The sequence below is a fragment of the Poecilia formosa genome, unplaced genomic scaffold (assembly GCF_000485575.1).
Source record: "Poecilia formosa unplaced genomic scaffold, Poecilia_formosa-5.1.2 Scaffold165, whole genome shotgun sequence".
Classification (NCBI taxonomy): Eukaryota; Metazoa; Chordata; class Actinopteri; order Cyprinodontiformes; family Poeciliidae; genus Poecilia; species Poecilia formosa.
In genome coordinates, this window is record NW_006800104.1 from 670,760 (window position 1) to 697,006 (window position 26,247).

At 42.4% G+C, this 26,247-nt stretch overlaps 2 protein-coding genes across 2 annotated transcripts; both read right to left on the bottom strand.

Moving 5' to 3' along the window:
* Positions 1–15: 15 nt before the first annotated feature.
* cpsf1 (cleavage and polyadenylation specific factor 1) lies at positions 16–14,229 on the bottom strand. Its single transcript, XM_007564690.2, has 38 exons — positions 14,065–14,229; positions 13,543–13,708; positions 13,428–13,455; positions 13,209–13,342; positions 13,051–13,131; positions 11,994–12,145; positions 11,762–11,908; positions 11,538–11,677; positions 11,283–11,393; positions 10,118–10,211; positions 9,958–10,045; positions 9,721–9,867; positions 9,590–9,641; positions 9,434–9,507; positions 9,068–9,142; positions 8,891–8,971; positions 8,540–8,635; positions 8,271–8,447; positions 7,885–8,026; positions 7,581–7,759; positions 7,307–7,446; positions 6,317–6,497; positions 6,007–6,213; positions 5,837–5,926; positions 5,616–5,762; positions 5,379–5,531; positions 3,813–3,929; positions 3,449–3,539; positions 3,201–3,285; positions 1,735–1,876; positions 1,502–1,654; positions 1,238–1,414; positions 1,093–1,159; positions 959–1,006; positions 726–881; positions 520–649; positions 292–430; positions 16–200 (listed from the first exon to the last, which is right to left on the bottom strand). Exons 2-38 carry the CDS (start codon positions 13,684–13,686, stop codon positions 153–155), a joined length of 4,413 nt encoding a protein of 1,470 aa, XP_007564752.1. The 5' UTR covers positions 13,687–13,708; positions 14,065–14,229; the 3' UTR covers positions 16–152.
* A 1,431-nt stretch (positions 14,230–15,660) lies between these two features.
* Positions 15,661–25,959, bottom strand: parp10 (poly(ADP-ribose) polymerase family member 10). Its single transcript, XM_007564691.2, has 11 exons — positions 25,832–25,959; positions 23,822–23,997; positions 22,932–23,174; positions 22,558–22,788; positions 21,033–22,045; positions 20,737–20,949; positions 19,735–19,861; positions 18,671–19,663; positions 17,117–17,250; positions 16,853–17,027; positions 15,661–16,763 (listed from the first exon to the last, which is right to left on the bottom strand). Exons 2-11 carry the CDS (start codon positions 23,994–23,996, stop codon positions 16,465–16,467), a joined length of 3,603 nt encoding a protein of 1,200 aa, XP_007564753.1. The 5' UTR covers position 23,997; positions 25,832–25,959; the 3' UTR covers positions 15,661–16,464.
* Positions 25,960–26,247: the final 288 nt, after the last annotated feature.

Genomic DNA, 26,247 nt, shown 5'->3' on the forward strand with positions numbered 1-26,247 from the left:
ACGACTCAAAACAAATGTTTTCTTCTCCTTTTTTTAATACAAAATATTCTAAGAAAACAAGGTGGACTTTTGAATAACAAAAAAAACACAAAAGATGGTGTCTGCACCCAGAACGCGACAAGCGTTTGGAACCGACGGGAATGTGAGAACGCTCAGAAATGAGCGGTTACTCTGTCGATTTCCAGAAGATCGTCCATGATCTGCAAAAAGAGAAGAAAGGAACAGATGACAAAAAAAAGACAGGAAAAGCCCCTATTTGAGGAGAAGCGATCAGAACTTGGGAGCACTCACGATGTCCTGCGTGGTGCCGATCTTCTTGGCCAGCTCGCTGCGCTCCATGGTGCTGAGGTACACGTACTTGCTGAGAAGTTCTCCGTCCAGGACGTTCCTCACGGCGTTCTGAAGACTCCGTCTGTCGCAGTGCATCATTCTAAAGAACGACAGGAAAGGTGAAGTAATGTGTGCTGAAATTTTTTTTTCATTCTAGAAAGCTGAAGATTAAAAAAAAAAAAAACAAACCTGAAGGCTTTTGGATTGAGACCAGCGTGATGAGGCAGCAAAGTGTTGAGGGCGTTCTGCAACATCAGCAGGCGACGGTATGTCTTCTCCGGCATGGGAAGCAGCAGGCCAATCCCTCCGTCCAGCGTCGCTGCAGGAACCGATGTTTTCATGTTAGCAAAGAGAAGAGGAGATGTGAAAAACTTGCAGGATGAGCTGCGTCTTACCGAACCACGAGATCTGCTTGTTGTCCCAGGTGAGAGCCTTCTTGCTGCCGGAGTCCAGTGATCCGCGGCACGGCATCCGCCACAACGTGTTGACGTGCGCGCCGGCGTTGAAGTCGGCTCGCCTCAGCAGGCGCATTCCTCCGAAGCTCTCTTTGGCTGCAAACACATGTCACAAACTTAACACTTTTATTTACCAAAGTCCTGGCATTTCAGATCAGACTGCAGCGACCCACCTTCAGGTAAATACATGTACACGAACAGGTTCTTGTCTCGATCAGACACTGTAAAAACCAGGGGAAAAAACTCAAAGGTCTGCGAGACGGAACATTTGAGGGTCCTGTTATCTAGAGGTCGTTAGGAATTTTACCCAGGAATCCAAGCTGGTTGTTGTCCACCATGAATTCAATGCTGTAGACTTCTAAGGGCTTCGCGTCCTGTTCAGACAAAATGAAACGGGTTCAATTTAACAAAGCAACAGATAAGAGTAGCTGTGAGGAAGAGTCTCGGCTCACCCTGCTGACGAGCGACAGCGTCTTGCTCTCTTCCTGGTAGCGCAGCAGAGAGATGCTCTTCATCAGATCTGCTGCCAGGATGAAGTTCTTGATGCTGATCATCTGGTGGATGTAGAGCTGCGTGTCGATGAAGGCCATGCCTGTCAGGTCGTTGTCCTTCAGGACCCACAGGAAGATCTGCAGGGAACATGGACGTCATCGCCACCCTTGTTTCTGCTATTTGAAACTCTAAAGCTCTTTCTTCTCTGTGTGTGTTTTTGGAACCTTTTGGCCAATGGCTGACACCAGGTACCCATGGCAGTGGCACAGGGCCGTCACCGGTCCCTTCTGCTCCTTCTCATATAGCACTTTAAACTTGTTCTTGGTGAGGGGCTGGCCTGGCTCTGGGACCACCTCTATCACGTCCAGGATCAGGATCTGAACACAAACAGACGCTGTGAGAAAAACAAAAGCCATGCGGCATCAAAGTTGAGTCTGCAGAGGTATGACCCGCTCACCCTGCCCCTGCAGGTGACCTCCTCCCCCTGCATCACGCAGGTTCCTGCTGCAATGTAGCCTTTCAGTCCTGATACCGTCTCCTGACTCCTCAAGGCCACCGTCTTCATACAGGTCACATGCTCCCACTCCTCCAGGTCGATCCTGAAGGAGATAAAAAGATAAAAGTGTTCGGAATACCTTTCAAACTCCAAATGTCGTATCTCAAAGATTAATTTTAATGCTGGTTTTTTTGAGAATAAGATCAGAGGAGACGGGGCAGGACATCTGGGATGACGCTCTGACAAGGACCAAACATACTCCCTGTGTCAGACAGGCCATTGTACAGTTTAAAGTCTTCCATCATCCAGCTAATATACTATATAGCACACTGCAGTGTAAACATGTATTTGGTGTAGTAGTTGTCAAAAAAATAAAGCATACAGTTACGGAATAGACACAGGATTATAATTTCATTTGCATTACTAGCTGGAAGGAGAACAATGGAAGTCAATTGTCTTTAAGAGGCTCTGCTGGAGGCTGGCACAGAACGTCCCGATCTGTAACAGTCACCTGCTTCACTACATCCTGGCTGGGCGAGAGAGCAGCTGAGCCATGAGAATACACAACTCCAACTAATGAACTGCACTGTCTGTGGCGGATTGCACATCTGCCTCTTTGGCTAACTGTACATTGAAATTCATATTCTTATTTCACTCTATAATTTACTGTATTTTGTGTTACTTGGGCAAAATTATTTCCCTGTAAGGACCAATAAAATGATCTTGATTGAATAAACTATGGACTCAGAGCTTTCATGCACATTTACTTGAAGCCCAGCAGAAACGTTGTCCCCCTCTAAAACACTTTGTTTATATACATATATGTTTTTCCTTTTTGAATTCATTCACTTTTTCATAACTTTTTTTCTCCTTTTTGACTGGTGTCCATGAGGTTCAGCTTGACTGGAGTTGGGTGGGAAAGCAGTGACTTTATTTTGTATTTCTGCTTTACATGTGAACATTCCTAGTGATGTTAAAAAAAAAGGAAGAAATCATTAAACAAAAAATAATTCAAAACCACTACAAACTTTCATTCCGCTTTAAAAGTCTCAAATGTTTTATCACAAGATGGATTTGTTTATAGAGAGTAAGAGAACTGATTAAGGCCAACATGATCTACAGGTGGCAAGTTCACCCACTTGGCAAACAAACAACAATAAAAAAACAAGAGATTCTGGAGAAATAAATGTGTGACTCCACCTCTTTTTTTGCACAGTAGAGTGAGAACGCACAGCAAATCAATGTTACTTCATTAACCTTGAGGTGAAGCAGTCACAGTTTTAATTACTGTCAGCAGAGTTTCTAAATGAGCTGAGACCAGGATAAACTACCTCCTGGTTCCAGCTGCCCTGACTGAAATAAAGTGAGACTGAATTAATTGTCCTCTGCCTGACTGAGGCTGCAGAGCCTTGCAGAGATGTTTTTACCTTGTGTTGGGAATGGTCTCCCAGCTAACAGGAGAGATGAGCTGGATGGAGAACTTCTCCTGCTGAGGGTTAATGTGGCGCTCGTCTGCAGAGAGGATCAGGAGAAACGGCAGGAGACGCATCAACATGCTGATTTCTACCCAACATTCCAGACGTTCCTCCTCTGTTTTTAACACCAGCTAACAAGAGCTTAAAGCTTAAAGCTCACTGGATGATTAAACCAACAGAAAATGTGTGTTTTCTCCGACCTCTCTCTATGGTTTCAAACTCCTTCTCCTCTCCCGTCATTCTGGGGATGCGAGTGCACAGCTCTTTCACACTTGTGCACACAGCGTACACCTGAAATCCAACAGAAGGGAAGAAAAAAAAAAAAAAAACTGTAGCATCAAAGAATAATCCCTTCAGAGTCGCTCGCATTGATTTTTTTTCTTCCTCCCTTTTTGCTTTAAGAAAACTTCAAGGCCAGAAGTCTTTCATGTCTAACTTTTCAAAGCGGCTCGACCCATGTGGTTTTATTCTGCCTGGTGTTACCGAGGCGGAGGCGTGAAAGACTGGGAGGGTTTTATGGGTTGAATTCACACCAAAGAAGCGCTCGACACTGAGGAGCCTTACCTTGCTTTCCACGTGGTAGGAGACATAGTGCACCGTGCACCTCAGGGGGATCTTTCTGACGGGCCAGGGGGCGTCGTAGGACAGGTAGGTGGGGAGGACGCTGATCCTCAGCTCGCCCTGTGGAAGAAACGGTCAAACATGAGATGCTTGAACGCAGAACGATTTAAAAACCAACGACTTTAATTGCTAAAAGTACATAATTAAATGCACAAGTTGGAATTGACAATGGATTTTCTCTTAACACGCACAACTACAGGCTGCAAGATGCACACACACCCCCAGCTATATCTGGTTAAATCACACACTCATGTCAGCATCAATAAGCTTCTGGCATTTTTTACTCCTCATCTCAGCAGAATAAAAACTGCTTGGTTTCCTGGAACAGTCCTGGCTTTGATGCAGATTTCCTCAAATTTTAATACTGCAGAGGTGGAGTTTATTCTGTTAGCTTATAGTCAGCCAGCTTTATTCACTCCAGGGTAAGTTTTCATATTCATGTGGGGTGGAAATTGTTTCTACCAGAATTGCCATGTAAAACACCCATTTTAAATATGCTTTTTCAATTTACTAAAAGCAGGATTTATTTGGGATCATTTTCCTGTTGAAACACTCAAGTTCAACTATTTGAATGACTTTTCTGACTATGTTCAGGAACCATCAAAGCTAAAGTAAATCATGAACTGCATGGTGCTGGATCACCAGTACCAGGATCGTCAAACACCATTTGTTCAGCGGTGAGCACCGCTAACTAAAACATTAGTTTTGCTAGCCCTAAAGCACTAAAAATAAATATTACTTTGACTGGCGCTAAAGTGCTACACCAACACGGTATCTAGCAAAAACTAATGTGTGAGTGCTACACCACCATAATATTTAGCAACTGCTAATGCTAAAGCGCTACACCACCATGGGATTCAATGGAAGCTAATGGTAAAGTGCTACACCACCGCGGTATTTAGTGGAAGCTATAGCTAAAGCACTGTACCAATACAGTATTTAGCCAAAGCTAATGCTAGATACATGATATTTAGAAGAAGAAATGCTAAAGTGTAAAATCCTCATTGACTTTAGCAGAAGCTAATACTAAAGACCTACACCATCACGGTATTTAGTGAAGGCTATTGCTAAAGTACTAGAACAATAAGGTATTTAGCTGAAGCTAAATACCTTATTTAGCTTCAGCTAATTCAATATAATTTGAATTGAAGTGCTAACTTCAATTCAAATTATATCTGGCCTTGACAGGCCAGTCCTCAAACACCAATTTAATTTCCACAGTTTACATTTTCAACAATGGCCTTAGGTATTATATTGTTTACATCTCATCCTCTACTGTCCATGTTTTACTTTGTTCCTGTATGTTTCATTTGAAATAAAGATATTATGCAAAGAAGAGCAAAAACATCCTTCAAAATAAGATGTTTTTTATTTAACGTCTTACAATTCCGCTGGATTCAATACAAAGTTACCCAAGTAACAAACAGAGCATATATTTAGACTTTACAGGTAAATAAGCTGATTGATTAGCCTTTGAGACCTAGCTGAATTAAAGTGTAATCACTTTACCTGCTTGTTGAAGTACAGGAAACCTTTCGGACAGTTGATGTTGTGGAAGGGAGAGAAGGACTCGATGGGTCCGTCGATGCTCATGGGATGGAGCCTCAGTGCTCCTCGTGAGGTGACGAGCATCCAGTGAGGAGACGGGCCGCAGATGAATACCTGTCCCAACCAGGATGGCAAAAAGTTAAGTCTTCACACCGTGAAGTGAGGTTCCTAAATATTCTTCATGTATCTGATTCGTACCCCTGAATAACCAGAGATGTCCTCGAAGTATCTAAACCTAGAAATGCGACTTTTCACCGCCGGGTTCTCCTCCGTACTGCTGCTGTCTGTCTTCTTGTCTTTCTTCAGCTTGGATTTCTTTTCTCGGAAATTGATGTTGTGGTGAACCTGCTCAGACGGACAGAGTCGCTGTTAACACCAGCTTCTACAAAGACGACATGTTCGCTGCTTGTAGCTCGTACTTTTTTGAAGCGAACTTTCAGGTTGTTTTGCGGCTGCTGCTGGTCGTATGGGAACGCCTCATAAATCAGAAGCTCGTTCTCCACGTAGACCTAAAAAAAACGAAGGAGGTTGAAGTTATTTTTTTAGTCTAGAAATTAAAAATTGAGTGCAACCAAAGTTAGGAACTTGCCAGCAGGTATGGTCTGCTGCGATTGTTGCCCAGTGAAACCAAAGCGACTTCTTTGATCAGTGGGAACTCTCCCTGTCGAGCCACTTCCTCCTTTTTACCCTCTCCCTGAGTAGCCGATTGGCCGGAGGAACTGTCCACCAGCACTCTCTGGCCTACTGGGAAGTTCTTGACCAGGAAGACCAAACGCCAGTCTGGTAGCTGGAAAATCTGTTTTTGAAAAAAACAAAGAAGGGTCAAAAAGGTTAGACCTACATGCCTGAAACCTTATGAATATCATTTTCCTCAGTCAACTGGAAGAAAACCAGCATACCTCCATCACGCCGTTGTCCCTGATGATCACACACCAGTGGGATGGCTCTGCTTTACTTGGGCTTCCCTCACTCGTACCAGGTGTGGGTCCGGCGGAGCCGCGGCTCATTTCCTCTTTAGCAGACGCAGCGTTGGTGCCGGACTCTCCGTACAGCATTTCCTCCTCATCATCCACGGTGTTGCTGCACAAACATGAATGATATTAAACAGGGTTTCTGTAGGTTTTGCTGACTTACATTTAAGACTTTTTAAGGCCGTTACAAATGGAATTTAAGACATTTGGCATGACAGAAATGTAGGGAGAAAAAGAAAAACACAAATAAACACATCATATGTATTGTTGTCAATAGAAGTGGGCCAATGGCGAAGTCGAACATCGTCCAGCCAACAAATTTGCATTTACCCATGACGGATGTAAAAAAAAAAAAAAAAAAAGCTGCTCAGGGTTTCTGTGAGGTTTCAAAACTTCAAATTTAAGACTTTTAAGACCACTACAAATTGGACATGACATGACAAAAATGCACAAAATAATGCAAATAAATAAATTGTATGGGTTGGCAACAGAAGCAAGCCAATGGTGAAGACAAATATCATCCAGTCAACTGGTGATAAATTTGAACAAACCCACAATGGATGTAAAACAGCTAACCAGCTAGCTAGCTAGTTGCTGATATACCCCAGTAATGGTATATCAGCAAATAGCCACAGTAGCTGCAACCGCCTGGAGTCACAGGATGCAGTGAAGATGTCCGCATGTTCATGTAACAGTTAAGACAGAATGAGATTAAATAGTCCAGCCACAGCAAAATTTAAGTGACTAAAGCATTTAAAGTCAACTTATTTTATTTTTTCATTCAAATGATCTTCACACAATTTAAGGTCTTAAATGAACATAGATGAATGTAAGACTTTTAGAGACTTTTTAAGGATGTGCAGACACCCTGTTAAACCAGGAGGGTTAAGGCCCAATAAAAGTGACGGGCGTTCATACCTGAGGTCCTGGTAAACCGTCTCTGCCTCTGAATGACTCCTGGTGAGGAAGTCTTCTTTGGTGGAGGAGCTTGTTTTGTTTTCTGTGGTGAACATACCGCTGACATCTCGGTATGCGCACAGTGCGATCACACGGGATTGCTTTGGAATAGAAACAAACATTTCGATATGACAGCGTTTAGGGCTCTAAAAGAAGTCTGCAATTCTGATGCAACTTTTAAAAATCTGACACTTCTAAGCTATAACGTTCTGAAAAGAGAGAATGCTTCACTCACGGTGGAAATCTGAGGTTTCTGCAGGGCCAGTCGGTGGGTTTTCCCCATGTAGGAATCGTTCTTCAGCACAAACATGGTGACCACGCCCTCGGCTGTCATGATGACCACGTAGGGGTCTGCCACGGAGCAATGCACGATGGGGGAGCCCAGGTCCACTGGGATGAAGTGGAGCTGTTTCACTGAAAGCAAAGCAGGTTAGAAACCAGTAAGCAGGAGAAAAAACATTTTACTGGAAGGACTAAGATCCAAAGTTTGCTGAAGATCTTCCATTCATGACTAGAGGCTTTACTCGTGGAGATTCTACCTCCTTCCAGAAGTCGAAGGCCCATGGGTGAGACCTGGATGATGTACTGGTCGTCGCCGATGTTTCCAGCGAACACCGTCGGGCCCTGAGTGGCAAACCCGCTGGTGTCCAGCTCCATGATTTCCTGACCCGTTTGAAGGATCTACAAGCAAGCATTGGAGGTAAGATGCCACCTGATTACTGGGCTGGTCTCAATAAGTTTTGCTGAATGATAAATTGTCCCAGCAATTATCGTGATAAACAAAAATATTGTTGTTTTGAGAGCATTTTCAAGTTACACGTTGTCATCTTCCTAAAACAATGGCCTAAATCATTATTCTAGGAAGGTGACAACATATTGCTTGAAAATTATCTCAAAGAAGTAAAATGTGAAAAAGCGTTCCTACCATGGTGGAATCCTCTCTGCTCAGGATGAGGAAGCCGTGTTTTTTGGCATCGTCCTCCATGGGAGGCTCCGTCTTCTCCTCCCCTTTCTCCGGCTCTTCTTTGTCCTTCTCGACCTCTTCACCATCCTCCTTAACTTCGGTCTTTTCTCCGTCCTCTGACTCATCACTTTTTGAGGTCTACAAAGCGACACAATGCGGCAAGAAAAAATTAGGACAACCCTGAATTTAACATGCCAGAAAACCTCAGTCCCTTCTGAAACGACTCCTACTTTCTTGTCTTCCTTGACCTCACTCGAGACAACAGTCCACATGTCTTGGCAGCCTGGCAGCTCGAAAGTAGTGACCACCTGAGGTCGAATGCTCCTCTACGGAGAGAACGGAAACAACAGGAAAGGGATGATTGAAGCAGATTTAACAAACAGCAGATGGATGCTGTATCTGGGGTGTTTACAGGCTACTCCATGGATCTCTGAGGCAGCCCTGGTAAACCCAGACTTCCCTTTAGCGCCGTCGCATGACCTGCGGCAGACGGCCCTCGCCACCGCAGGTTTTAGGACGGCGCGGCAACACTAGCCTGGTACACGACGACGATGCAGCGACACGGAGACAAAGGGTTTTACCTGGAGGACGGACAGCGCGCCGTTTTTACCGTAACCGGAGCACACAACGACCTCCAGGTCAGGCTCAGGGTTGCTCTGAAACTGCAGGGGGAAAAAATGATCAATTTCAGTCTGAGTACGATGTTTGACACTGGGATAAGGAACATCAAACATCGTACTCAGGAAGTGTGTGCTTACCTCTTCTGATAGGAAGGCGGGCTCGCCCATGGAGGCATTCGCACAAGGCCCGATGTTGAGGATGCTATCACACACCTGCAGGAAAATACACACATATTCCCTGTAAACAGTCCGACTTAAACAGAAAGTGACTTTTCAGCTGTTTCTAGTTTTTCCTTCCCTCTGCCTTTTCTATTGTTTTTGCAAATTGAAATCATGCTGATTGCTGATCATCTTCTACATGTCTGCCTTGGTTTTGCAATAATTGGGTGTCATTTTGTTTTAATAACTTAAAAAAAGGATTTAATAAAAAAAAATATCCCATCTTTTATCCTGTTTAAATCTGCAGTTACTATAGATAAAACAAAAAAACATGACGTTTTTCACCTCAAACGAGTAGGTGGCCAGCTGGGTGCCTGACTGGGCCTCGCTTCCATACACTTCGATCTCGTCCACCTCGTCTGAAAACCACAAAGTCGTCAGCCGTAGAGCCGATCAGCTCGTATAGTGCTCAGTGCTCACATGAGGCGACGGTGGCTTTACCTGTCCAGTTGGCGGAAGACTCCACACGCTTCTTTTTGACTGGTGGTTCCTCCTGGAAGTCAACAGCAGCCAAGTGTTAAAGTCAGAATGAAAGCTGTGAAGTCGTGGCGTATCATAGAAGCCTAACTCGCCTGCTTTTCTGCCTCTTTCTCCTCTTTGTCCTGGTTGTCTTTGCCGTCCTCCGCCGGCGTCTCCTGCAGCTTCTCCGTGTACTTCAGCAGCAGCGAGTTTCCGAGGCGGGAACCGAGAAAGAGGTAGCCGGGCTCCATGGTTACCATCTGAATGAGGGAAAGAACACAGTGACACCGAACCTTTTCTTTTGGGAAGAACGGAGGAGAACCAGCTAGCATTTAAACCGGAGAACCTACGCATGTCGTGAGGACGCTGGCTGCTGCTTTGTCGAAGTGGAAAGCCCTCACGCTTCTCATGCCATCTGTTATGAGTGTCAACACGTAGCTGCAAGGAAACCACAGTCGGTGAAGAATCCCAAAAATTGCGTACTTTCTAAAGACGTATAAGGGAACTCACATTTCCCCTCCTCTCAGTGAGATCACCATCTTGTCATAGGCGATAAAGTCAGACTGAGAACAGTCCAGAGCGATCTTTACTTCTTCTTGGACTCCTGTGAGTAACAAACACGTTGTTTAGAGACGATCACTGAATTTCTAAAGGTATATTTACAGCATTATACAGACTACCAATGTTAAAGCTAAAATTATTCAGGTTTTCAACTGTTTTTGAAAAAAAAGATCTATTCTTCCATGCAAAAATATATAGAGAGAACATTACAGTGATCTCTTGTATCAATTGTTGGTTTCTGGATCAAACAAACAGTCAAGGATTACAGTTGAGACGTTATAAGAAATGTCTTTGTTTCTCCGGCTCAGTTAAAGGGATTTTAACCCGCCTGCAGCTAGAGAAAGAAGAAAACGAGGAGCAGGAATTTCAGCTGACAAGAGACGTAACATAAACAGAAAATTACAAAGAAAACACCATGAAGTCAACGACTGAACAACTGAGTGCCAATTATTCAATTGATGAATTGAACAATTTAGCTCCAATTTAACAATTGGAGTCAAGTTCAATTGTTGAATTTAGCTTCATTTTCTTTAGCTTTAGCTTCCACTAAAGCTAAAGTGGAAGCTAATTTAAGAGAATCTGATTCTGTTAAATACCTTATTGGTGTAGCGCTTCAGCTTTAGCTTCTGCTAACTATCATGTTGGTTAACAATTCAGAATGAGCTTCAGTTAGATAACATATTGTTTCTAAATATTGTGTTGGTGTAGTGCTTTAGCATTAGCAGAACCAATGTTTTTGATTACTGCTTTAGGGTTAAAGCAACTAAGTTTTTACTTAGCGATGCCCATTGCTACATGTTAAGGTACTTGTGTGTGTGTGTGTGTGTGTGTGTGTGTTTCAAGGTTTTCCATAAGAGAGTTGCTGATGGCTAAAATGTCAACCTTAAGGCTTGATGTAGCAGGTTATCTAGAAGATGTCAGTGACTTTGTCCATCAGTACTTAACTTATTTCAACCTTTTTTTAGTTACCATATTTATTTTTTAGAAAGCAGAGACTTTTTTTTTTGCTCTAGTTTTTGTTTCCCCCATTTAAAAATATTTCATACTTTGCAAGACCACATTGAACTCCTGGTGCTGTGTAACAGAAAAAGCAGGTTTGGCTAATTTTGCTTACGTAGAGGGAAGGATGTGGTCCCATTGGTGAGAGAATTCAGAGAGACTCCGTACGGTGGGACGCTCTGGTTCAGATACAGCAGTGAATTCACAGCAAACACAACAACACCACCTAAGACGATGTGACAGGACCAGAACACAGAGAGGCAACAATAACTTTACCAACAAAATCCACGTGTTAATTCAGATCCTAGATCCACAAAGGTAATGATCTTCACAACACACTGTTAGCTGAGTGAGAAAAAAAAAGGCTCACCGATGGGTTTGGGAACAGCCATGACTTGTGTGCAATCAAAGGGCAGGTTGCTAAGAGACCAGATGACAGGATGGACCTTCTGCATGATGTTGAGGGAGATGGCCACGATGCTGCATGTGTCCTGACGAACGGCCACACGCCTGGGAGAGGAATCACATCACAGGAAGTGAACGTTATGTAAAAACAGATTATAAACACTTCCAGGAGTCACAACGCCAACTCACCCCGGCCACGTCTGGTTGGGCTCATACAGAATGAGCAGCGTCGGCTCGTAGTAACCGTGAAGGAACTTCATGTCGACAATGTTGAGAAGCTTCTCATCTAACTCGCGAACGTCGATGATGTAACTGGGCATGAAGCTGGATTTGGGTCTGCAGATGGTTCACACAACCAATTCCAACCAATGAGAACAACTGGAGACATGGAGGGGGAATTCTGCTGGAAGTTCAGTCTTACCCTTCTCCTACTCCGTTCTCCTGTTCGTCGGTAAGGGTGTCCTTCCGGAACGGCAGCACCACCAGCTTGGTGCCGTAGACGAGCATGACGGCGCAGCGGTTCTCGGGGTCAACGCGGACAATCGGGATGTGGACGTTCTGAACGAAGCCGTCCTGAAGAAGCAAAACGATCAGACGAGTTGAACATAAAACCCATTACCTTGTGTATTTCATGCACAACTGGCAATTTACGAGACAGACCAAACACAAACTGGTGAGAAAATGGTGCACAGTTTTCCATTTTTTTCTCAAGTATGGTGGGGAACTGTCTTCATCCTCTTTGAGTCAATACTTTCAACACAATTTCAGCTGCAAGGCTATAGAGGGGTGCGTTTATCAGCTTTGTACATATAGAGACTTAATTATCTTCAGCTACAAGCAAAGTCTGGCCACAGACTCTGGTCTAATCTGACACCTTTATAATTAAAAGATCCATTTTGGACTCCGTCCAGCTAAGGAAAACTTGCTTACAAATGTTACATGATCTTTTGAAAAAAGATGGCTTATAATTTTTGATAAATATCCACCAAATAGAATTCGGTGGATATTTATCTACCAAATTTATCTGCCAAATGAAATGATGGTGTAAAAGCCATGATTTCATTTCTGTTTTTAGATTTTAAAATAAAGTAAGACGCAACATATTTGCAATCAAGTGGACAAGTACATTTTCTTCTATGGGATGTTGATATTTGTGGAAAATGCAATGAAATATTCTTAACTTTAAGTTGTTTGGGCACACCGTTTTGCTCTTTATAGCTGACCAAAAATAATAAATAAAAATGAGATTACAAAAAAGTATTACTGGTTACTTTAGAGTAATTCTTTTGACGAAATGTTCAACTAACAGTTGTCCGGTCAACAGATTTTCCCACCTGAGTTATGAATCTCTGCATCTTCCACACAGATTTGCATCTTCCAGATAACAAATCTGTGTTGGTCTAAATCCCATTAAAATACACTGATATCTGTTGTTGCTATGTGGCAACGTGTGGATTTAGGCGAGGCGGTGTGCTTACTCTCAGTTCTGGCTCCTCAAAGTAATGCAGCGAGAGAGTCTTGAGGTCATGAGTCCCAGGGTCGTACTCCACTACAGCCAGCTGGAGAGAGAACATGCACACATCACTTGAACTGACCTGTTTACAGTTGGAGCGTCACTAGCTTAGGCAGTCGATACCTTTGCATCTTTAAAGCTGAGAAGGAGCGCATCTCTGCTGGCCCCTATTAGCTGCACACTGGCCATGGACATGATGTTGCCAAAGACAGAAAAAGATGCCACCTGCTCCAGCTTCTCCTTACGCGTTTTAGCATCTGCAACACATTCAGAAAATCATTGCAAATGTTTTCTTCACTACTATTCATTCTTGTATTGCTGAGGGTCAGACGCATGACGTACCGGATGGCTTGTCTGTCTTAGACGTGCTCTGCAATAATCATACACAAAAAAAATGTAAAGACACAGAACAACCTCTTTCAACAGACATTCACAAACAGGTCGAGCTGACAGCTACCTCCACATCATGGATGATCCTGTAGACGAAAAGCTGCGACGTTCCGGCGATGACCAGGTTTTTCTCCTTACTGGATATAAAGTTGCAGTAGACGGAAAACTCCACAGCGGTGGGGGTGTGGGCCTGTCTGTACACGGCATACATCCTGAGAGGTTCCCTTCAGGATCTGACAGGAGACAACAAACGTGTCAACACCTCTACTGCCCTTTTCCCGCTGTTCAATTTAAATTGTTCTTCTGCTAGCATATTTACAAAACTGCTATTGCCACAGCCAGACAATGAGCTACATCAAGAACGCGTGCAAGGAAGTTGAAAGAGTACATAATGTGTTATTGGTCATTTTTATGTCATATATTTAATATATTAATACAGTTAAGCCCTTGGTATGTCTGTAACAAAAATAAAGCAACTAGCAGCTTCAGTCGGTTCAGCTAGCATCATGCTCGTGTAGCTCAGTAGCTAGCATGTTCAGCGCTACGTCCAGGTTATCTAAGAAATTCTGAATTAAACTTATTAACGTACCTATATCCGATAAGTTATCTAAGCTTGACGCTTTATTAAGTGCCTCTTAATATACATTCAATGAGTCATATTTTTGTGTAAAAATGACTGTCAGCGTTCTTGCTAATTGCCAGGTAACCTGGCAGTTAGCTTTGTTGTGTTGCTCCCAGAGTTCTTGTTCTGCGAACTAAGCAAAGGCATGCAGTCGTGTTGCTGCCCCCTACAGTTTAACGTTTTAGAGACGCCAAAAAGCCCGAGCTCTGACATCTAGCCACAATTTACACTATTTTCAAGAGAACAAGCAAAAAACTATAAACACACGTGAATGTTGTAGGTTATTGAATTTTTTTTTCATGTCTGTAATACCTGCTTTCTTACTTTTGTGCCAATGTACCTACAATAGAACCCTATAGCCCTGGCATACTTCTTAATATTCTGTATTCTGTTCCTTTGTTTTATGAATAATAATATAATAATAATAAAATCATATTCACAAAATGATTTGTGAATATGATCTTCACCTTTTTCCCCTCCAGCTTTGGTGAAAATCACACTATACTTGTCCACTATTTCTAAGTGTACAACCAAAAATTTGAAGAATTTATTTAAAGAAAAATATTTAAAAATCAATTACCTATGCGTTTGAACTGATTGTTTTTGGTTACGTTTCTTTAAATACAAATTAACTGAAATAAATTATTACTTTTTTTCCTGTAAAAAAAGATAAATGTTCCCAGGTTTACATGTGTCCTGCCTTTTCCTCGAAATATAATGAACATAACTACTGCAAAATTGTGCAGATTTTGTCATGATAATGCTGCCATACTGAGGTGTCAAGTGGACCATGCACAAGTTTTTTACCCTGTGCGCAGTCCCAGCAGGGTTGCATTAACCCCGAGTGTGCTTTTAGCAGTATTTTTTTATGGTTTGGGAACCGACGGGCTGACCTGACACCCCCCATCACTTCCTCATTGTCCGACCGTGAAATCTGCCTCACTCTTCCTGAGCGTTGACTGCGACTGCGGGAAGGTTAAAGCAATGATTCTGTATCTCAATGTCTGACTTTTAAGACAGTGTATAAATCTCTGACATTCTCTCATTATTGTGACATTAGAAATATTTGTGATCCTTCTGAAAAACAAGAGAAGTTTGGTCTGATTCCATTCAGTGAGGGAAAAAAAGGTGGATATGTCTTTTTCTAGATTTACACATGTACGCACAAAACATTCTAATATATTTTATTACACTTTATTAAACAATAGTTTATAACTATTACTGTATGAAAACTTAACTTCAATTATTGAAGACTTCCTTTGCAAATGAGATGGTAAAGGAAAGTAAAACAGTGGTGAAAAAAAAGTCCTCAGATTCTAATTTTAAGATTTTCATTAAAAATCAAGAGCTCTACAAGAACAAAAAAATATTCACTTGCATATTTAAAAAGTACAACTGAAATCTGAATTGCAGTCAGGGCATTCATCAAGAACAGTTAAAAACCTTAAACAGGCACTTTGAACGCTATAATTATCATCATGCCGATGGTGCTACAGTCAATACTGCAAAGTGGCCAACCGGAAGATTCACGGTACTGCTAATGTCACACAAAAAAAACACAGCTTGACTGCCTTCGTTTTATTAAAATCAAGACATTCTTTCAGATTGCAGGTGAAAGATGCAAGAGCTCAGAAAATTAGAACAGATTCCATTGCATAAAACTGCTGAAAAGCAAAAATTAGTGTCTTTCTGGCAGATTCATCTTGACTGTGCTTGCCCTAAGTCAAACTGTCAGCCATTTTGTTAACATTGCAATCTCAATTTTTGGATTTTCTTTATGCTCAGTAGAATTGTGCTCAGAGATGCAGAAACATATAAAAAAAAGAAAGAAAAAACTACTTAAAAAGTAGTATTTAAGACACTTAAACACTTGCACCAATTAAGCCCATTTCCCCCCAAGTGGACCTCCTACAAATAGAAGCAAGTTCATTCTTGGATTTCAGTTTGGGTTCATTTATTTTCAACCTTTGTCATTGTTTTACTTTCATGCTCGTAGCGCAAAATGCGAGTAATGAATGACCCTGCTGAAAAGAAACCTGTTTCTTCAGGTGAGCTGTGTCGGCATTGTCAGTTGAACAGTTCCCATGGAAATGGACTGAAATAAGTGCAAGGTTGCGTTAAAGATCAGACCATAATAAGCCATAGTGTGCAGAGAGGACATGTCCAGCATTGCATTATTACGAGTCTTTCAGTTTCAGCGACTTGGTGTTTTTTAAATCGTACATCGCTGAAACAATGAAGGCAAAAACAAGACAGGTTTCAGACTTGATAAAGGGTTGATTGTCACTGATTCAGCCTCCAAAACCAAGGCCATTTAAACATTAAAATGCACTTCTTAAATCATGGTAAACAACAAAAACACCCTGCTTAGCGGTAGATTCTCTGGCATGTGATGAGGTATTCTGGGAACGCCTGCGTGTCGTTGAAGATGACAAACATGGTGGGCTTGGTGATGTCGTCGGTCACGCTGTCGTATCGGAGGGGAATATTTTCCGTCTCCTTCAGCGGTGCGGTCTTCATTGAGTGGCAGCCTTTGGTGAAGTCTCCTGTTAGAACCTTGGAGGCGAATATAAACTTGTATCCATCGGCGTTTGGGGGCGAGTACTGATCCTGGACGGACAGAGCGGAGTTGACGGCGAAGTACACTCCCTGACCGTAGACCGTGGCTGTGCAGGGGAAAAGAAGATGATAAAAATACAGGGCATATGCGACCTTCAGGAACAGACATGCATCGCGGGAAAGGTTTGAGATATACCGTTCTTCCCGCAGAAGCTTCTGTTAAACCCATGAACACAGATCTCCTTCACGCTCCCCTCGCTCGTTCCGTGGTACAGAACCCGTTCGACTATCGGCTGAGTGGAATGCTGAAGTACGCTCGCCTTCTTCAGTTTGTACTGATTGTACAGCAGTCGGTTCATGAGTTTTTCCACCTGGACGACCAAAACCCAACAAAAAAATAAGAACCCTCTTTATTCCAGAAACGTCACATAAATTTGCCACCAGGTGTCGTCTTCATCACCTGTATGATTCGGATTTTGCTGTGGTACTCTTGTATGGTGCTGTAGAAATTCTTCACTACTTCCTGGAACTCCTCGGACTCTTCGTCAATTTTGGTCGCATCAGGCAGGTGGGACAGGAGAGAATATTCCTCCTCTGTTATAAAAAGATTTAGGATGAAAATCAATCGCCGTCGTCACTTAGCAACAATGACATAAAGCTGGAAAAACTGACAAAAGGCAGGCAAGGACAACCAGATGGGTATTACAGTCAGCAATACAGCACATAAAATAAAAGCTAATAAAGTAATTATACCTCAAAGTATACATTTGTGTTTTTATTAGGCTACTTAAACTGTTTTAGTTATGTCGTTTCATCAGTTTGTTCAAAATAGAAAACTAGCAGTACCAGTCTTCCTTTCATCATTCACTTTAACAACATTTTTATGTTTTTTGAAGGCAAAGTAATTTTTTTACTTACTTCAATGGAACAGTTTTCAAATCCCTAACATCATTCCAAAATTATATAAAAAAGCCCATAACATGCAACTCAAACCATCTACCATTAAACTGTTTTGACTACAGAGACACATAAAAACATCCCAATATTTCCAATCACTAAACACAGCACACTCAAGAGTTAAGAGACTGTGCTGATACTCTCTACAGTTTAGACAACATTATGGAGAGTGGAAGACAAAAGTACTCATTTTCAGTCTCTATAAGGTGTTTAAAAATTAAATCAGGGGAAGAACATGCAGCTACAGAGGATCCCCTGCCTATTCAGTATTCGCGGCCATTTCAATGGAACTTAATCAAAATTTGATCCTGAGGAGGAATGCTTCCTCACACGCCATTGGCTGGCGTTTTCAAACCAGCCAATCCAGGAGTACTTTTTATTTTCCTTAGCACTGAGCAGAGATCAGGAAGACAGTAGATATTAGCTTATGTGATAGTGCCAAGATGGCTACAACTGTGTATATTAATGCATATTAAGGTATATTTGGTGTTTGAACAATTAGACTAGACAGTCATAAGCATTCATAGAAAGGGTGTCAAGAATTCATGAATGTCATCTATTCACGGGAGGCTCTGGGCCCTAACCCTGTGAATACCGATGGTCCGTCCACTGTATCTAAAAGAAAACTGTCTTTACTATGGCATGTCGACAAGATGCCTGCAGTTCATTCAGGCTGCAGGACATTCAGAAGAAATTAGGAGGGCGGGAAGTTTTCCTTTGGTCAGACTGCCCCCAGGCAGCCGCAGCTACAATGTAGTAGCTTGGCATGCATGCATGTGTGTGAATGACTGAATAAAGTGTGAAGCACTTTGGGGTCCTCTGAACTTGATAAAGCACTATTTAAGTGCAGATATTATATCATTAGTACCATACTTTCTTGGGGCTAACCAGACTAAAACTGCTGTTTTAGTAATGCTAGCTATGCTAACTTAGCTAATCACCACTATAAAATGCTAATACCAGTTTAAAAGGCCAACTCTCTCTCTCTTGACTCAAAGAAATGTTATATGTTTGGGTGTTGACTTGTCCTGACACCCCAACAATAGCACACAGTTACCTGGTACATCCTGGGTCACGTCCCCCAACTCCAGCAGCTTCCTGGAGATTTTCACCGACTTCCCAGAAGCAATGTTATATTCCTGCATCTTCTCAAAGTTGATAATGTGGGGTTGATTGTCGAACAAAATGTCAACTTTCTTAAGCTTCATCCTCCAAGCGTTCTCAATAAATACTATAGCGTCCGTAGAGTAAGCTTTTGCCTTCGAGGTGATCGGGTTGTGATGAACCCACTGAACAGTCTTCAGGATTTCTTTGTCTGATACGGCGTTAGAGATATTCTCCAGCAGCAGCTTCACGTCAGAAATCGCTGCGGTCACGTAATCCTTAAACCCAGAAACGGCAATGATGGTTCCCTGAACCTGGACATCCACCGCGTGCTTCCGCTTGATCACCTCCAAACACTTTGCGTGGTAATTGGTCATGTTTTTGACAGTCCTGTGCTCCACCTTCTCCTCGACCTGCCTCTGGTTCACCTTCTTGTTGAAAGCGATGTCGACCCGAATCAGGTCGCAGCTGTACCCGGCAAACACGTGGAGCTGAAGGGTGTTGGCCGCCTTCAGCGCGTTCTCGAAGGACAGATCGACGCTTTGCTGCCGAGCTACCTGCTGGCTGTTGCCTGAAGGACTATTGGAGTGTTCTTCTCGAGTCATTTTCTTGGAGAGCTCCAAGGCTTTTTGAAACTGTTCCTCTTCGTCCTGCTGGGACCACTGGTTCGCCTCCATAGAGTACTGGATGGCTAAGGAGAGCTGGGCCTCTTCCTCCAGGCTGCTGCCTAGAACTCCCTGAGACAGAAACGCACTCGGCACATTTTGATCAGATAAAGGCTGGGGGCTTTGGACGTCGGTCACGTCCTGATCCGCTAACGCACTCGGTTCCTCGGCCGTGTACAGATCTAAATTGTCCATGTCATCAAACTGGTCTGGAGCGGGCACCCCGTCTTCCTGGCGTTTATCGACGGTTGAGACGATTCTCTTGGCCTCCGCCAGAAGACCTGAAAGGAGGTGGACGGATTCAGTGACACTGTGGTGAAAGAAATGAGCTGGTGAGGAAGGAAGCTAGTACCTGTGTTTGTGGCTCCATTAGAGTCTGTCTGCATTGAGTCTGCCTTCAGCTCAGGGGCAGAGCCGTTCACACAACCCTTCTGAATGTTTTTCTGAGATAGCATCTTCCACGCACTTTCAAAAATGTCCTGGAACATAAAGGGAAATGTCAATTCATTTTCTCCTTCATCTTCATTAGCAGAATTTGATTCAGTCTGTATGATGTCTATGGAATAATCTGACTGTGTATGAATTGAATCTGTTTGGAAAATAAGAGTCAATGTAAAGCTATTAAAAAACCAGAGTAGAAACTGCAATTTTTGGTAAGCTGATACACCTCTTAGAACATCTTGGTCAGCCTCACTTTGATTTTTACCACAAAAACAGGACTGGGAAAGCTGCACCACATCTGTATGTTGGTGTTTATTCAAAGAGAAATAATACAGCAAAGTATTATTTTGACTTTGCTGTCAAAATAATACGTGATATTTTTGCAATATCACAACTTTATTCTTGTTATCAAGAAAAAAAAAAGTGGTCTGGCTCAAATATTCCATCAAAGAGTTGACATCACTCTGAACCATGGAAACCCAATGATGGGGTTTCCATGGTTCAGATTGATGGGGGAAAAAATCCAGATTTTAAAAAAAAAATTGTCTTCAAAAACCAAAAATTTAAATTAATCAATAAAATCAATTGACTGCCCAGCCCCAGTTTGTGGTATTTAAAAAAATTGTCAATATTCCATTCAAGTTAAAAGAGGCGAAGTTTCAAAGCTTCTAATTTGCACTGAAAAAAAAAAAAACACTTTGCTGAAGGTGAGACTCATTCAGAAAACTGAGCAGTCTCTACATTCTGTACGCTGGAAGATGTTGCCTCAGGCTGGTAAAAAAAAAAAAGACTGCAGGCTCGTTAGAATGGATCAGAACCAGTAGAACCAGTCAGCTGAGAGAGCGGGGGGAAGCTTGGAGCTGCATAACTTGAAAAGCACGAGAGTTCAAAACGTTTTGCTTCATGGCGTTACCTGGTGCGGTAGTGGCTCCCAGGGGACGTACTTCAGGCTGATGTACACCTGAAACTTCGTCTCCATCTCATTCAGAATGCTCCTGCACTCCTTCTCGTCTAAAAAGCGACACACGCCCGGGACGTTCACAGTGATGATTCTGGTGCAGACTGACGACACCACGCCCTGCAGGACCTCCTCCGCCATTTGGCACGCAACCGCTTGACCGTGGATCTAGCGAATTCGCCAAAAACGGAAATGAAATATGAAACAATTTAGTTTTTCTAATTTACTGACGTTCTTGTTCCCCTACGTACCTTCAGCCCACAATTCTCTTCGCCCTCCAGTGGAAAAATGGACACCTGATCCATGTCGGCCAGCAGCTGGTGACAGTGAATCTGGATGTACTTGAGCATGCCGGGCTCCATGGTGAGGAGCGCCTCCCTTTCGATGGGAGTGGTCAGAAACTGCATGATGGCGGCCTGCTTGTCGTTCTCCATGCCTTTCAGGGTCAGGATGTCTACGCTGCCGGGGCGCTCTGACGACTTTGTCGACGTGTAGCCCAGAGTCTGCAGGAAGTCGGACCACTCCCTGCAGCACAGCAGCGCCTCCTGCTCCGACTCCAGAGGAACACTGAACTCACACACCTGGGATTTTAAAAAGATACCCGCCTGGTCGGCGACCTTTTTGCTCAGGGAGGTTACGGACACAGTCGAATCGGACACGACAAACAAAGCGGGCAGTCTCCTTTGAGTCAATGTTTGTAGTAAATGGTTCTTCACGTCTTCTCTTTCGAGGAACAGAGCCACCTCCGGACCGACGGTAAAACGAGTCTCTGCTATGCTCCCGAAAAAGCGTGAGATCAAGTCTTTTATCTGCTCCAGTTCCAGTTTGTTTGGTCCTGAAACATGAACGGTGTCGTCTTTGATTTGGATGCTAAAACTCGGATGAGCCTTTTGCACATCTTGTTGAATGTTGTTCTTTCGATACCAAGCAAGTTTTATTCGGTCTGTGACAGGGATATGGCACGAGTGTGCTTCTATTTCCACAGTTTGATCCTCCATGACTGCCTCCTCCACCTCCACAACGTTGGCAGCAGGTGGCTCCTGACTCCTGTGTGGCGTCCCAGCAGGGGGCGACGGCTCTGCATCAACTGGGAGCGGACTGGTCTGCATGTCCACATTTTCCACTTCCACCGAGTCAGTGTCTGTGACATCTTGGCTCTCAGTTACAGAGTCTTGTGTCGCAGGTTGAAGGAAGTCAAAGTAAGCCTTCACTACGAGTTCGGTGTCGTTCACTTTGTGTTGAAGACGTAGGACGCAGTCCACAGCTGACGAGAGAACACAGTAATTACATTTATACATCGAGTTACAGAGCTACTCATTCCACTTCAGTCTCTTCACTTTCTACCATCATATACAAGGTTTCCACAGGTTTCACAAACTCAAATTTAAGACTTTTTAATGCCATAAAGAATGGAATTTAAGCCCTGCATTGTGACAGAAATGTACAAAATAAAAATCAGAAATAATTAAATCGTACGGGTTGGTAACAGAAGTCAGCCAATGGTCAGGACGAACATCATCCAGTCAACTTTTGATACATTTCTAGTGAACCATGATGAACTTTAAAAAAGCTAACTAACTTTGCCCCTGCTAGCCAGACAGCTAGCTAGCTGTAAAGCCAACCAGCAAAGGTAAAGCTAGCTTGCTTTACCCTTGCTAGGTAGCTAGCTAGCATATTATAGCAGCTAGTTATCGCGCAATTCAATCTTTTGCCTGACACTATAGTTTTGTGAGAAAAAAATATAGTCACCAGAAGGTGACGCAGCGTACAACTTACACTCGTAATATGCAAAGGTCACCTTGGCCGTTCCCTCAGAGAGCATGGTGACCTCCTTCACCCGCTGGTTCCCGCCCTGCTCGCTCTCAAAGTACAACCTAAGCAGATCTGGTGAGGTGCCCGGGTGCATGTTCTCCAACAACACTGAGTCCGTTTGCTCAATCTGTTCCAGAGTTACCTCTGACCCATCCAATTTTCTCTTGGAGATCCTGGTCCTTAGAGTCTGGAAATCTAAAAATAACAACAAAAAAACAGAAGATGATTTAGTCATCCATAAAAAAGCAAAACAAAACAACAGGCCAGCTGCAGATGAGTTTTTTGTACGTGTCATCTCTGAATGTCTTCTGAACAGAGGTAAAATACTCTCATTTGACCTTTAGACAAGGGTTGGCTGAGATGGATGAGGACAAAGCCTTTTTCTGGAGACGGGATCAGAGTGTAGTCCGTCACTTTCAGGTCCATCATGTTTTCCACGTAGAGCTCTATCATCTCAGTGCTGGTGTAGGGGCTGACCCCCCGCAGCAGAAGCCTGCACCGGTCCTTCGATGGAGGCTTTCTTACGCTCAGCTCAGAGTTATGCACTACGTGATGCCCTTTCGACAGAACTCTGGCTGCAGCTGTTGACGGGATAAAAGCAGAAGGAAAAGAAATGAGCATACGGTAAGTGAGTAACAAATGTATACACTGCCTAAAGTCAAGTGGTTCTAGACGTGTGGACTACTAATGTTTAATGCTAATTAACTTATTAGAGAGAACAACTTATGTTTGCAAGTATTGTAGCGACTGGATGTTGCCACTGGCACAAACCACGAAGAAGACGACAACAGGAAGTAGTTAGAGGATAATGGCGCTGCATGCTTTTTAGTGACTTATCGTGTGTGATTTTAATTGCACTTCTTATTTAATGGATACACCACGCAATTGCAAAAACGCAGCATGATTGTGAAACTAGTGGCACCAATTGACTGGACCTCTGTTGAAGTAGTTCATGTTCAGTTTTACATCATAGAGGTTGCATCATGTAAAAACTAAAGCTGTTACCTAGTGTCTTTTTCAGGTGCAAAGTGATAAATATAAAAATATGTTAATTTGGAAAACCCTTTTTCAAGATCTGTCATTATTGTTTCAAGAATAAACTAAAATTGCACATGAAAAGGAACATTTCAATGAGTGGCTCATGAATTTTGTACAGATTTTTTTTTGCACAGTTCTAGTGCTACCAATGGTGCAGTTGCCTGGAAACTCTGCTGGAAACTTCACTTGCCTTCTGCATCTTCGAAACGCAGCACGGCGCAGTTCTGCTTGATCTCCACGGACTCGAGCGGACCTCCTCCAGAGCGACGCTTGTTCTCAAAGTAGAGGTAGAGCAGTTCCTCGTCTATGTTTCCAGGAAGCTCCAGCACCTCCACCGTCCTGCCCTCCGGGTTGTTGCCAGACATCCTAAAAAAGAAAATAAAGAAACTAACAGTGTTTTCTCTCTGTATACTTGACATCAGAATTGTATATCGATACACACAGGTTTATGTTGTTACAAGAACTTCATTTTAATTTCATTTTTTCCATTTATAAACTTCATTTTCACTGAAGTTTCTGGACGCATTTCTCAGAAATATCTACACCACCAAAGTGACATGAGGTTAAGCATGTTGAAGGCTTTGAGACCAGTTGTCCTGGTAACCAACACTTGCGTTAAACAAACTAAAAAACACCCTGAATTTTAGTCTTTAAAACTTTAGACACACGTAAACGGTTCTCTTACTATTGAATTAATCACTTATTGTGCGGTAATCATGATTTCCATTTTTCATTGTTTTAAAGGTCACAGCTGTAAAATGGATCAAATAGTCATTTCGCAAAATCAATGTGTACAAAATTGCAGTAGAAAAATGCCATGCATTAAGTTCTGTTATGTTATTAATATATTTGGCCCCCAGGTTGGACTTTGACCATCTTTTATACCCACATCTGATATTGATCTAATTGAGGGCACTGAGATGGTGAAGAAGAAAGAGACTGGCAATGAAAATGTGGGTTAATCATAAACAATATCTGCAATGTCATGTTTTCCAAATATCTAAGATAGTGCAGCAATGAAAGTTGGCTTTTCAACATGGAAAACAATCCTCAAAACGCTTGCTTTGCCACTGTTGTGCACTTTGAAAGTGAACTTACGAATTTAAAACTTTGCCTACTTTATAAAATAATTAATAGCTTGTGCTTATTTATTTTTATATATATATCCTACACATTCCACATAATAAAACATCTTTTGGGAAATTGTCAATTTTCTTTTACAGCTGTAAACTCAACAGAGTACAACTCTTATTGAGGCCACTGGAGAAGAAAAATATTATTGCCATGGAGAAGTACATCCCTTCTATATATATAAAAATTCTAATCCTACATCACATCTTGTCTGACTTAATTTCATGTATGGACTTTTTATCGTCTGTCGTGACAAAATAAATGTGTTTATGAAGGTGACAGGAGTTTTTTGGGTAAAGAAATTATTGTTCTGCAACCTGTGAAGAAATGTTTTTATGCTACATTATTGTGACTACTTGTTAATAATTAAACTGACTGGATTTTCGTATATCTTACTGTTCAAACCACCAGAACACTTGACTGCAGGTTGACAGTGGAAATTTTGCTAAAACCTGGTGTGATGCATGTGTTGCCTATATTTCACATTGTACTTTTCATTGTCACGGATGATATCTGTGTTGACCATCAGTGATTACAATCATGGAATAATGAGACGGGTTTAAAAATGCTAAGAACCTTCAGAAAATGTTTCACTTCACTTTCTACTCTACACGTTAAGTAGATGAGCAGATGTTTTCATTTATCTGAAATATTTCACTTCTTTTACTGCATTTAGGTTTTCCTTCCCGCCGCCAGTAATAAACCCAACCAGGGCCTACACTCTGCAGCAGGTTACTCAGCCTGACACTTACAGGAAGTCTTATCAGGAACATTGTTTCAGAGCCAAAATGCCACACTTCCACTTTAGCTTGTTATGCCGCCGCTAACAGCGCTGGTGTGACGCACTTTTTAATTTAAATTGTAGTTTACCTAAAGTGTATACACTATGACTTAGCGCCGTCGTGTTACAAGCTTTAAAGTGAAAGCAGGAGCTCTTGTAGCTTCTAGAAACTAGCTTGAAGGCACTATAAAACACTGCGTGTTGCAGTTCTTTTCATAAAACGGCTACAAAATAAGGAAAGGTAATTTTCCAAAGGCGGGTAGGCGAACATTTTGGAGACTTTCTTACCTGTGCTACAAAGAAAACATTGACTTTCATCAGACAGTGGTGCGCTTCCTTGTTTTGCTGCTTGTTGAACACTAATGGCGTCATCAGCCCGTCGCTGCGTATTAAAGGAGCGCCGCCAGTTTCTGAACTGCTTGTCACATAGTTGTTCAGACCTGAAGGAGAAACTCTGATATATGGATAAACTCACTGTAAAAGTATGGACTTCACGAAGTTTAACTTAATTTAAAGGTGTTTATTTATAAGAGTATTTTCCCCGTCACCCTCCCGCTCCCCAAAAAGTCGTTTTTATGTAAAATACAAGGCAAAAAGGTCAATTTTACAGGTGCATATCGATAAATTATCATTAAAAAGTTCATTTCTTTCAGTAATTTCAGAATGTTAGGAATTCAATTCAGAAGCTTAATATTTTAACTCCA